General features: G+C 42.1%; 1 protein-coding gene across 1 annotated transcript in view; it reads right to left on the bottom strand.

Annotated features, from left to right (window-relative positions):
• Nucleotides 1–283: 283 nt before the first annotated feature.
• LOC142767074 (glutathione hydrolase-like YwrD proenzyme) overlaps nt 284–13308 on the bottom strand; it is a 44595-nt gene continuing 31570 nt past the window's right edge. Inside the window, exons 3-4 of the mRNA XM_075868294.1 lie at nt 5665–5759; nt 284–593 (exon numbers count right to left, since the gene is read on the bottom strand). Of these exons, the coding sequence (XP_075724409.1) occupies nt 344–593; nt 5665–5759 (345 nt within the window). The 3' untranslated portion in view covers nt 284–343. The remainder of the gene's footprint in view (nt 594–5664; nt 5760–13308) is intronic.

Below are 13308 nucleotides of genomic sequence, written 5' to 3'. Positions count from 1 at the left end.
ACCATGATCAATGTCGTTACTCACCGCGATGAAGATGGGCTGCTTGGCGCAAACGTGGGTGTATCGCCATCAAACAAGCCTGTAGCTGCCAAACCTCAGTACGCATTGTGCAAACTTTCAAGCTTCCCCACATAATCAGTACAACTTCTGGGAAGGCACGTTTTATTTCCGTTTTATGAAAATTCTCATGACACAAGGATGAACCATTTTTTAAACTATACTTTGAATTATTTATTCTCTACACTTATAATTTCTGGACATTTACAACCATTTACAGCACACATCATCAAAAGTAATTTATTAGTTCAAAAGCAGACAACTGCATCACTATAAAAGTACTATTTTAATACCCTAGAGCCACTCCATTAATGCGAGGTTCCGTACCACACCAAATAAAATTGCCGTCGATTGGCTTGGGGCAGGATATCAATACTCCTCCCTTGGAAGACCAAAGCGAAGGCCGAGCCAAAATATTGGCATGGCCGGGCTGGTGAAAATTTTGCTTCGTTGTGAGCAGGTTTATAACGTGTCCTCGTCGTTTGAGCGTGTCTTGTGCCTCGAGCGGAAAACTTGGGTCCAAATATACAGGAGAGCTGCGATGTAAAAATATCCGCTTCAAAGCACAAGCAGCTACACGTTCCTGGCAAATATTATTTTGTTTCTTGTATTTACATTCATGTTACTTTTTGTATTCTTTATTCTTGCAATCTTTCGGTTGAACCAATATTAGTCTAGAAAGAACAATACGAGCTTGTAAAATAGTTTGAATGTATATTCTGTGTAATTATCGTTATTTTTGTGCTTCAGTTTTCTTGCAATTTCACTTTTCGCCAGCACTTCCTGTGCCAAACGCAAAAACCACGGTGAGCTCACTTCTCGGATGTGACGATGGCAGCCCAATGAATTTCCAACATTTCTCAGTACCAATAATAAAACTATGAGTTGCAATATTTTTTTCTTCACAAAATTCTTTAAGTTGTTCAGAGCACCTCTTTCACTAATGTCTTCATCAACTTTTTATTCTCCTCGAATTTTTATTTCTTGATATGGTTACCAACTGGCCATACTAATGAAGTACTGATGAGCGCCTTTCGCATGATAAACGCAGCTATCTCGAGCCACAAGGACTATAGGCTACTTTCTTAAATAAAGCATGAATAGTGTGCAAGCATTGGAAATTATTCTAGAGCACTGCTTGCGTCAGCTCATTCAATGCTCCGATAGTTTGGACTTAACAGTCATTTTAGAAGTGGAGAACTTTAAAGACTTGGTCTGTCGTATGCTGTCTTTTCTCGTCATCTGTCCTAAAGTGCTCATTGTCTTCACGCACGGAAAACCAGATATAGCTTGGGTATGTATGGCAAAGCCGTGCGTATTTGGCATAATATGTTATATATGGTATAACATAATATAGAAACTAATGCATAGCGAAGTATAGCATAGTACAGCACCAGGACAGAAAGGAGGTAAAGGTGAGGATAATTAACGTGAGTGTAATGAGGAGAAAAGGGAGGCGGGCTGAAGAGAAAGCAAATGGTTTCCAAATGAACAATATAGCCTTGTTATGAGCAGTATATTACAGCAAGCAATGGGGAAAGAATGCTAGTCCGAAGAGAAAAGGAAAAGGTAAAAAATAGCACAACCACGTATATACCAAGCCATGCACATCACACCCTTACATAGTAGAGTGTTTTCTGCTGAGACTGTTGCCCATTACTTCAGTGTTGAGCATATTAATTTTCAGGTTTACTCTTCTGCTTTCCGTGTCCAAATTAGTAATCATTAGCTCTAATTCATCCCCTGAGTTACTCATTGGGACAATGTGATGAGCGAGTCGCAGGTTATTAGGTACTCTGCATTAACTCTTATATCTAATTCTTCCCAATCTAGTGCCCTGAAAACCTTCTGTAAACAGGCGGCGAATCGCATTGGAGAGATCGTGTCTCTCTGCCTTACACGGTTCTCTATTAAAATTATTTTCGTTTCTTTATGAATAACTATGGTGGCTGTGGATCCCCTTTAGATTTCTTTCATTATGTTTAAATCGGGTTCATTGATGCCCAGATTCTGTATTGCCTACTGTACTGCTGATTTCTCGACTGAGTCAAACGTCTTCTCATAATCTATGAAAGCTATGTATTCTGCGGATTTGTCTATTACCTGATTGATGGTATAAATATTGTTATTCTGGAGTAGCCTGTACTAAGTCATCCTTAGTCCTTTGATTGATTGAACGCTAATGTTGCTCTGATTCCGTCAGATATTATTTTTCTAAATAGTTTGTAGAGAACGGACAGTAAGCTGATCGGCCTGTGATTCTTCATGTCCTTGGCGTCACTTTTTTTTCTAACACAATTTTTTCGCCGTCTTTCAGCTGGTCTGTTGTTACCTTATCCTCACCAGCGACTTTGACTGTTTTCATTCTTTCTACAGAGTTTCTTATTTGCCCTGTCGTTAATGGTAGGATGTCGAATCGCTCTTGGCTATGATTGCTTCTTACTATAACATCCTCGTTGTTTCGGCTACTGTACAACACCCTATAAAACTTCTTCGCCATTTCACCTATGCCATCCATATTGCTTATGGCAATGCCTTCCTTGTCGCCTAATGCATACGTCCAATTTTGCCTGTTCGTAAGTTTACCTTCACAGCTTTTGGGATTCTGTCGCTTTTTACTGCCTTCTCAATTCTCTCCATGTTACACCTTCTGGTGTCGGCTATTTTACGCCTATTAATTAGCTTAGAAATCTACACTAGCTCTATATTGACGCATTCCACTAATGATGAACAAGCCGCTGTGGCTCATAATTGTTTTGGGATGAGAAGAAGAAGAGAACAATTTCGTTGTTCTGATTCAGGTGAACTCGTGGCTGAAGGTCTTGTTTTGCTCCAGACATTATTGTCGATTGCATTGGAGGCTTTCGTGGTTTGTCATCTCCTAATGAGATTTTTTGTCTCCTGAGATAGTTTTCCAGTGTCCTGTTTCGTAACTGTACCTCCTACTCTAATTGCACGCTATTTGGTGATAGTAGCAAAATTAACGTTAATTAACTCAACGCTGACGTCTGTTACTTCGTTCAGAACCTCGAATCTATTCTGAAGCGAAGCTTTGAATTCCTTTACATTTCTTTTCACCGCTAACTCATAAGTTAGCTTCTTGCGTATTATTTTATGGCATTGCTTTTTAAATCTAAGTGAATATGACCTATTACCATTCCATGGTCACTGAATCAGATTTTGCCAACTACTTTTACAGCCTGTGCAATGCTTGGGTTTGCATAAGAACGGAAGTTTATTTCATTTTTAGTTCCGCCATTAGTAATTCGCCACGTCCACTTCCAGTTAGCCTGTTTTCTGATGAAGCTATTCACTATTCGTAAAATATTACGTTCTGTGAACTCTAACAATAACTAACCTCTTCAATTTCTAGAGCCAATGCTACATCCCCCCCCCTCCTGCATGGTTTCCATCCTGTTTGTTGCCTTATTTGGCAATAAAATGGCCTATCAGAATAGTATGGATAGGATAGTTGAAATAGCGGAGGAGTTTTACAGAGATCTGTACAGTAGCCGGGACAACAACGACCTTAATACTATAGGAACCAGCAGTAACCCAGATGACACCCCACCAGTAATGATAGAAGAAGTCAGAAAACCTTTGGAGAGCATGCAAAGAGGCAAAGCTGCTGGTGAGCATCAGGTAACATCAGATCTGCTGAAATATGGAGGACAGATTGTGCGACAAAAACTAGCCACCCTGTTCACAAGGTGTCTCCTGACGTGAAGAGTACCAGAGTCTTGGAAAAATGCTAACATCATCTTAATACATAAGAAAGGGGATGACAAGGACTTGAAGAATTACAGGCCGATCAGATTGTTCTCTGTCGTACACAAGCTATTTACAAAGGTAATTGCGAACAGAGTAAAGAGTACATTAGAATTCAATCAACCAAAGGAACAAGCAGGATTGTGAACAGGCTGGTGAACAATCGACCACATTCATGATATCAATCAGGTAATAGAGAAACGCTTAGAATATAACCAACCACTATACATAGCCTTCATCGATTACGACAAGGTGTTTGGTTCCGTAGAAATATCAGCCGTCATGCAGACACTGTGTAATCAGGGCGTCGATTAAATATATATAAACATCCTGGAAGAAATCTAAAGGGGATCAACTGCTACCATACTGCTTCATAAAGAAAGCAACAGAATACCAATCAAAAAGGGTGTAAGACAGGGGGACACAATCTCCCCAATGCTATTTACCGCGTGCTTATAAGAGGTTTTCAGAAGCCTAGAATGGGAACATTTAGAGATAAGGGTCAATGGAGAGTACCTTAGTAACCTGCGCTTCGCCGATGACATTACATTGCTAAATAACTCAGGGGACGAATTGCAACTCATGATTACGGAGTTAGACAAGGAGAGCAAAAAGGTGGGTCTTAAAATTAATCAGCAGAAAAAGAAAGTAATGTACAACAACCTCGGAAGAGAGCAGCGCTTCGAGATGGGTACTAGAGCACTTCAAATTGTAAAAGACTATGTCTACTTAAAGCAGGTAATAACCGCGGAGCCAAACCTTGAGATTGAAGTAACTAGAAGAATAAGAATAGGGTGGAGCACATTTGGCAGGCACTCTAAAATTATGAGAGGTAAGTTGCCACTATCCCTCAAGAGGAAGGTATATAACAACTGTATCTTGCCGGTACTTGGTACTTAGCTACGGAGCAGAAACCTGGAAATTTACAAAGAGGGTTGAGCTTAAATTGTGAACGACGCAGCGAGCAATGGAAAGAAAAATGGTAGGTGTAACCTTAAGAGACAAGAAGAGAGCAGAGTGGATTATGGAACAAACGGGGGTTAAGGATATCATAGTTGAAATCAAGAAGAGAAAATGGACATGGGCCGGGCATGTAGCTCATACACAGGATAACCGCTGGTCATTAAGGGTAACGAACTGGATTCGCAGAGGAATGAAGCGGGTTAGGGGGAGACAGAAGGTTAGGTGGCCATATCAGATTAAGAAGTTTGCGAGTTTAAATTGGCAGCAGCAAGCACAGGACCTGGTTAACAGGTGGAACATGGGAGAGGCCTTTGTCCTGCAGTAGACGTAGTCAGGCTGATGATGATGATGATGATAAAGATGATGATTAAGATTATGATGATGATTGAGTAGTATACTTCGCCTTACCTCATTAGTGGGTGGCTCTATGTATACATAGAAGCGTTCAACCAACATCATCAATTGGTAACAACAGTGAGCTGTTGCAACCAATTTGCGTAAACGCGTGCGGCTCAATTGTGTTGAGTTTGCGAATAGATTAAATTTATTCTTTCAAACATTCCTTGCCATCTTTACTGTTGATTTCATAGGGATCGTGTGACCAAATATGATAACTAACTAAGCAATCAGTTTAGTTGGCATTATGTAAGAAAAGAAAGCGTCAAACACCAAGGTAACCAGCAACGAAACCATTCGCGTTCAAGTACATCATCGAATAATGCCATATTTGTTGCTCAGTTCAAGGTATTGTAGGTGCGATGTGCATCGCGTAGCAAAACAACGAGTTTATTAGGACTGCTCATTGCCATTCACATATTCATGTTATCCCTAAATAAACTAAATATAAATTTGTCGAGAAGCCAAATGATTACTCACTCTGGGTGGGCATCAAATGGAGAACCAAGTAGAAATCTTGGTTTCGAAAGTGACTGCTGTGGATCCAGACCAAGCTCGACCATATTGAGCAGCAGCTTGAAAAAGATAAAGATAAAGTTCCTTCTAGGACAACAGTACTATTGAGATATAACCAACAATCATGCCGAAGTACAGGGCATGGTATTAGAAGTAATTGCATTGTAAATGTGAAGAAAAAAACGTGGACAAAAAGAGAACTAGCCTTTTGCAGAGGCCGAACCTGCGACCTTTCAATAACTCGCCCATTGTTTTAACAAACTGAGCTACCACGGCGGCTACCACGAGCCGCTTTATAGGGTATGCACTCAACTTTGGAGCGTCAGTCAGCGCCGCCAGCAGCCACGATGGCGAGTGTGGAACACTGTCTAACTGCCTGTTTCACATCACGTAGCACGTTATCAAATTACGAGCTCGCGTCAGACTAATGTCGCTTTTTATACTACTTGAAGGCTTGCACCAAGTCTGCCAGAACGAGACCCTAGCTCAAGGAAGAAAGTGCACACTTCTTTCCTTCACTCCAAGGCAGTAGGGAATTCGCATTGAAATGGTTTCTGGTGAAGCTTATTTTATCAACAGTCCTGTTAAAAAAGTTTATTTCACGTTCTTTCGACTGCATTCGCTGCGGCTACAGCAACATCTCGATTCATTTTATTATAGTCGACATGCTTATAGATGAAGAAACCATGAAGTGATTTTATTAGACGATAGGGTTTTAAGCTGCAGAGGCTTTTAATGTTGGCATTTGTTTTTTTGATGAACTTGAAGCACACAGCATTACGTAATTATTTCCAATAGCACAATTTGGGCTTTAAAGAAAACAAAATGGTGGATCTTTAGATAATCTCTTGCACTTGCGTAAAAGCGAGAAATCAAATTGGCATGCGACACGCTGCTTTAAATACAGAGTGGTAATGAGAACCAATAAAAAATAGTGCCAGGTAAAACGTTGGGGACGTTATTTGAAGTATTTGTAATGTCAATGTGAAGAAAGAAGAGGGGGTCAAAAGATCGGAGGTTTCGTTCCTGCCCTTTCCACAGGCAGAAGCCAGAACTGCGACCTCCGAATAACACTTCCGATGCTCAACCACTTAGCTACACTCTAAGCCACAAAGGGCGAAAAGGGGTCTGTGGTTCGTCCTTTTGGGCGGTAACTGCATCGCTCCAACCATTACTTCCTAAACGATAAATGATTCGTCCTTTGAGAAGTAACTGCCAGGGAATGAATTGTCAGGCGTCAGTATACTTTTGCGAGATGAAATATCGAGGAGTAAAAGCTAGCCTTTTGAGGGAGTAACTGATGTCTTCCTCCGTTTGTATGGTGGCTTCGTAGGGACGAACTGTTACTTCTGATGGGACTTGCAGCTGCTCCTTCTTGATAAAAAAAGAGTTTATTAAAACTTCTGGTAGAATTACCCAGAATTTGGAGCTCAACATGGGCACTTGACGACACATGCAATAAATAGAGAAGAAGGAAATTCAAAAGAAAGCTACAGAAAATTCAGGACAAGTACACAGGATTCGAAATCGTCACCATTTAATCAGCAGTAGCTACTGCTGATTCTACACTAACTACTATACCACAGTCTAGAACATGCCAGAGTGAAAATTACCAGGGCATATAGGCCCCATCTTGACGCTGCGCGATCTGCCATGTTGCAAGAAGTAGCAAGATGACTTATATTATACATAGGGCTCCAGTGTTTGGAAAGTAACCATTGGGTGATGGCGTTCGTGAAAATGTAAAATGCGTTGATTGGTCTATGTGTACGCGTGCTTCGAGCGCATTTGTGTACTTGATGAGCGCGTGTATATATAAATATTTCCGTATACGCTAACGTCTCGGTGTGATGCATGTTCGCTTCTCATAGTACTCAGTACGGTTGGTAATGTCATTCAGAGAAAATGTCTGTTTAATGACAAAAAAACGCGGACGTCTCAAGAAAGAACGTAGTTTATTCAGTGTCTCGTGTCAATTCTGCAGAATCGTGAGTACACAACAATGTCAACAACTTTGTTTGATGAGTACACAATATAGGATGGCTTCTCTGCATTATAGGAGAGACAATAAAAAGTGAGGTGTTTAATTTAAATAGATGCCGTCTAGACGACTTCAAGAAGGGCACCCGCACTATCGACCGCTGTTTACAGCGTGTTCGTAGCTGCAAGAAGTTGACTTTTCTCGGAAGGCACGATGCTCTTAGTCATCGAGATCCGGAGAATGTAGGTGCAGAACAATTCATTGTTTTTCTATAAAAGTCTTCGTGTACTTGTAGTTACGTCCAATCGTGTCTGTTGGAAATGCTGCATGCGTAAAAGTTGGATGAAAACTGCCTTTTTACACATGTCCTTATGCTATTGAACAATTCAGAACTTGTTGTAAACTTCAAGAAGTCCGTTATCGAGTAGGCTTTTCAAGCTTTCACAGCGATAGGTCCGATTATTCAATTTAGATTGATTGATTGATATGTGGGGTTTAACGTCCCAACACCACCATATGATTATGTGAGACCCCATAGTTGATGGTTCCGGAAATTTCGACCACCTTGTGTTCTTCAACGTGCACCCAGATCTGAGCACCCGGGCCTACAGCATTTTCGCCTCCACCAAAAATGCAGACGCTGCAGCCGGGATTCCATCCCGCAACCAGCGGGTAAGCAGCCGAGTACCTTAGCCAATAGACCAACCACCAGGACAGGGCGCATTACTTTAGAGATATAAAATTAAAAACTACCTAGCATCGCTACAAACGACGAAGTTGCCGGTACGGTCGTCGGCTGCTTCTGTTAGCCTTTAACATGTAATGTTAATAGCAAACCTTCCCAAGTTAGTTGTTTACCTTGAAAAAGACGACATTTTGGGAAGTTTAAGATATTTCTGTTTAAAGGATGCGAAAATTTCAGTTTAAAGGTGCTTATCTGTACTGCTCTGAAAAGAAAACAATTTTTGAACAGCTGTACTTGCTACAGCTAATGTTGAGCCCTCATCAAGGCTATCGCGTTCTATGACAGACGAGACAACGCTCGCAACGCTGTATAGTGCGAGGTCATCAAACATTCGGGTTCTGTTCTCAAAGAACGTGAATGTTAAACAAGCGGCGACCGTTATATATCGACAGCACACAGTCGAAATATCGCGGAGTGATAGAAGCCTTGTTTACACACACCTCTTCGGCGATACCTCAGTCAGCGCATAACATTTCGATAACGCAGCAATTATTTCCAGCAGCCGATCACGTTCACCATAGAGCAAATATCTTTCAGTACACCACAAGAGAGAGAATCACAACTACATGAGGATAGCTCTACTATGACAGACCGCTACACCATCGAGGGTTAGCTTGTCGAGAACACCACGCCACGCATGGATATAGCTCAAGCACGAGCACTTATTTTCAGGAGAGAGATAGAGAGGAGGGGGAGTGACGGGGTACACATTTCTCCATTTTTACGCTACATAACTGATAATACGTTGCTCCTGTCGTAGTTGGCGTAGTTATCATGACCGTTTAAACTCACTTGCATTCATTTCAACTCAACTTCGCTCTTTTGCAGCTTAGAGTGTACGGTTGCGGTAATACAACAATCCCCTCTATGGCATATACATGTGCATCTTAAAATACGAGTGTCAGTCAGCGCCACCCATTGTCAATGTGGAGAAGGGAGAACGCTCTTTTTTTGCCTGTTTAGCGTCATGTAGTACGGGATATTATAACGATACGGCTGCTGACCAGTGGTCCCTCGCATACCTCCTCAAGGCATCGAGCGTATCAGAATAAGATCCTACATATGATTGAGGTTAAGGGTAAGTTTAAGGGCTTATTTGCTTTGTGGACGCAACAATAATGAAAACTAACAAACAGTAATACCAAGCAAAGCATAGGAAACCTTAATAATACAGTCATTTAGGTCTGAAGAAAACAAAAAGTTAACTTGCCACCAGCCGTGACTGAACGTGCAACCTTCGAATAACGTGCCGATCTTCTGCCAGAGAGCCATGGTGGCAAGTTATAAGTTGTCCTCTTTTTATGTTCACATTTAAATTGCAGTTACTTCTAACAATGTCCCCTATATGGTCCTTCTCGTAACTGTCTGTTGGTTCTTATTAACACTGTTTCTAATAAAAAAATGGCAGCATATCCACGGAGTGAATGATGGAGAGTGGGGCGAAGCACTCGTCCTTTCATGCGTCCGTCTGTGTGACCGTCCATGCGTCTGTTTGTGCGCCCGTCCCTGCGTTCTTTCATGCATCCGCCCCTGCGTCCGTTCATGCGTCCATCCATGCATCCGTCTATGTATCCGTTCGTCCATCTATTCAACACTCCAAGTACCACCATCTCGCATCTTTTCATCATATATTCCCCATATAGAAGCACCGCCATCCAGCGGACATTCCAATGACTAAACGAGAGGTGGCACACGCACACTTTCTTACGGCTTGCGCTTCGGGTCCACTTCCCACCTTTAACCACCTCGAGTTCATGGTATATTCTAGTTCACTGTATTCATGGCACTGCGACCAAACGCTTGCTAAACGTTTCGAAAACCAAGGAGGTTATGCCCAGCGAGTATAACATAGCAACCTTTCCCTGTCAGATAGGGCTCAATTTACATGCCAATGGCTGCTAATGAGAAATGAGAGACAGGAGAATTCGGCTTTTACTTTCTTACGGCTTGCGCTTCGTATCTGCTTCTCATTTTTAACCACCTTGAGTTCATTCATGGTATATACAAGTTCATTGTATTCATGGCACTGCGGCTCAACGCTCGCTAAACCTTTCTAAAGCTAAGGAGGTTACACCCAGCGAGTATAATGTAGCATCCCTTTCTTGTCCGATAGTGCTCAATGTACATGCCAATGGCTGCTAATGGGGATCGCAGCGTGCGCGTTGACTAAAAGCCGAATGCTCATGTCTCTCATTCCCCATTAGCAGCCATTGGCATGTACATTGAGCACTATTTTTTATTGTTAAACAACGCACAGAAGAAATCTCTCACTGGCACCACCTTGGAGGTCAAGTGTTATACCTATTTCGGGTATGTGCCACTGGTGGTTACATACGAGGGACGCCCAAGCCACGCCATAAGGAGCTTCGCCCCTAAAAAACAAGCCTTCAAATATAAACTATACTTTATTGACCGAACGAACACTCCGTATCATGAGCCATTTGACGTTCAAGTGAATACAGAACTGAATATAATCAATATTTTGAGCATCTCATCTTGTTGTAACCATAGCTACCGGACTATTTAACTGGTACAAAAGAAGTGAAATATATCAGTGGAACTGCAATGGTTTCCAGAAGAGTGAATATTGTCGGAAATTTGTTGCTCAGCACGGGTTTCCGATTTTGTGTATTCCTGAAACAAGAGTATCCACTAACCTTCGCTTGTCTAGTTATGTGGTGTACGAAGCAGAACGTCCTGCGGCAGGAAGTAGAGTGATGTTGTGTGTGAGACGCGATATTCCATCGACACTGGCGGCTGCTTCAAATACAGATGCACTGGAATTTGTTAGATGCAAGGTGAATTCTGCTAACGTTACTGTAGCTGTAGTTAGTGTATACGTGCACCCTCAAACAAAAATGTTTCTTAGCAGAGTTGACTGAAGAGGGTAGATCTGATCGTGATCCCATAATTATTTGTGGTGATTTTAATGCACACCATGAATTGTGGAGTAGTGAGCGTTGTGATGTAAGGGGATCTGCTATAGTAAATATAAGCGACGACCACGGTTACGCCATACTAAATGGCGGTTCTCCGACTTTCCTACGGTGGCATAAATACTGAAGCGTTCTAGACATCACTGTGTGTTCCTGTGATGTAGCGGCTGGAGCGGACTAGACCACAGGCGCTAATACAAGAGGAAGTGACCACTTGCTCTTGTATATATCACCCAAAGTTGAAGAAAAACGAGAGATGATCGCACAACAATTACAAAATGGGCAGTCTTCCTAGAACTACAGAGACAAAATCTTGGGCCTTGTTATGACGCAGAAACGCACGCATCGAAGATAAAATATTTTCCAACAAAAGCTACTCGTGCAATACCCATTCCGGAAGGGTGTGCAGGTGTTGACGCTGAGTATGAGCAGTTTCGGGCAGCACGAAGCCGATCTGAAAGAAGATATCGCAGGTCGAAAAATTTAGAAGATTTCAAGATTGCACAGAAAGTACAGTCTGTAAAGGCAAACCAACTGCAAAAGCTTTCAACGAAAAGGTGGCAAGATTTATGTACCTGACTTTCTCCTTTTACCTCGGCGACTCAACTGTGGAACGTGGTACGCACCCTTCGACAGCCAGTAGTTCACTCGAGACCACTACAGGCTCTAGCGCTGTCACGAGGAGTTAGCGAACGTGTAATTGCCGAAGAATTTTGCGATCTGATACTGAAAAATGAAGAGGCCGTCCTAACTATCGAATATAAATCTCACGCAGATACAGCTTCGGTGGTTGTAACGAAGTCCTCCGCGGCCAGTTCATCAAATCTGGATGACAGCTTCACACAAAAGGAGCTCCAATGTGTGCTGTCTTCAGTAAAAGGAACAAGTTCACCAGGACCAGATGGAGTTACATACGCTGCGCTTGCTAATTTTTGCAAGAAAGGAAAATTACTCCTGCTGGACATTTACAATAAAAGTTGGCAAGAAGAAAATGTTCAGGAAAGTTGGAAGATATCAAAAGCAGTACCGTTGGTAAAGCCAGAAAAGAGCCCCGTGCAGTTGGATTCGTTTAGGCTGGTTAGTATCACAAGTTGCATTTTGAAAGTGATGGACAAAATGGCCAATGAACAAATTTATGGTGGTAAGACATAAAGAACTATACCAAAGCGGGTAGCAGGCTTCAGAAGAGGCAGATGCGCAATGGACTGCATTTTGGACTTGGTCACAGTTGTGAGAAACCAACACATACAAGTAAACATCACTATCAATGTATTCCTTGATGTCCAGCAAAGATACGACACAGTCAGTCAAGTTCACGTGCTGGAAGGCCTAGCATTGCAGGGATTTAAGGGCAAGATACTGCGTTTGATTACTGACTTCCTGAAGCAGCGGCAATTTTTTTTAGTAACGCTGGAGGGCCCAACGTCAGAACATGCCGTCAACCAAGGAGTGCCACAGGGCAGCGTGCTAGGCCTTACTCTCTTTAATGCGGTCATGGCGCAGCTCCCGTATAATCTTCCACCTAACATCAGATGTTCAGTATATGCTGATGATATAAGTATATGAACGTCTGGTCCATCATTTTTGTATGTCATACATACTTTTCATGAAGGATTGTATTATGTAGATTGCTTTCTAAGAAAAAGAAGTACGGTACTCAGTCTGGCTAAAACAGCCATACTACAATTTACATTAAACTGACCTGGAGATTTTTCGATTATTCTGCAGAACCAGCCTATTCAATGGTAAAAACTCACAGATTCTTGGGTGTGATTTTAGACCGGAGACAAACATGGTCACCTCAAGTTCAGTCCCTTGAACAAAAAGTGAGTCAAACCATTCGAATCCTCCGGCACTTCTGCGGGGCTAAATGGGGCGGTACTACTGAGTCGCTATTGGCCCTACATGTTGTGGGGATACGCCCCATCGTAAGTTACTCACTGCCT

This window comes from Rhipicephalus microplus, chromosome 7 (genome assembly GCF_043290135.1).
Source record: "Rhipicephalus microplus isolate Deutch F79 chromosome 7, USDA_Rmic, whole genome shotgun sequence".
NCBI lineage: Eukaryota > Metazoa > Arthropoda > Arachnida > Ixodida > Ixodidae > Rhipicephalus > Rhipicephalus microplus.
This window is presented reverse-complemented; position numbering and strand designations above follow the sequence as displayed.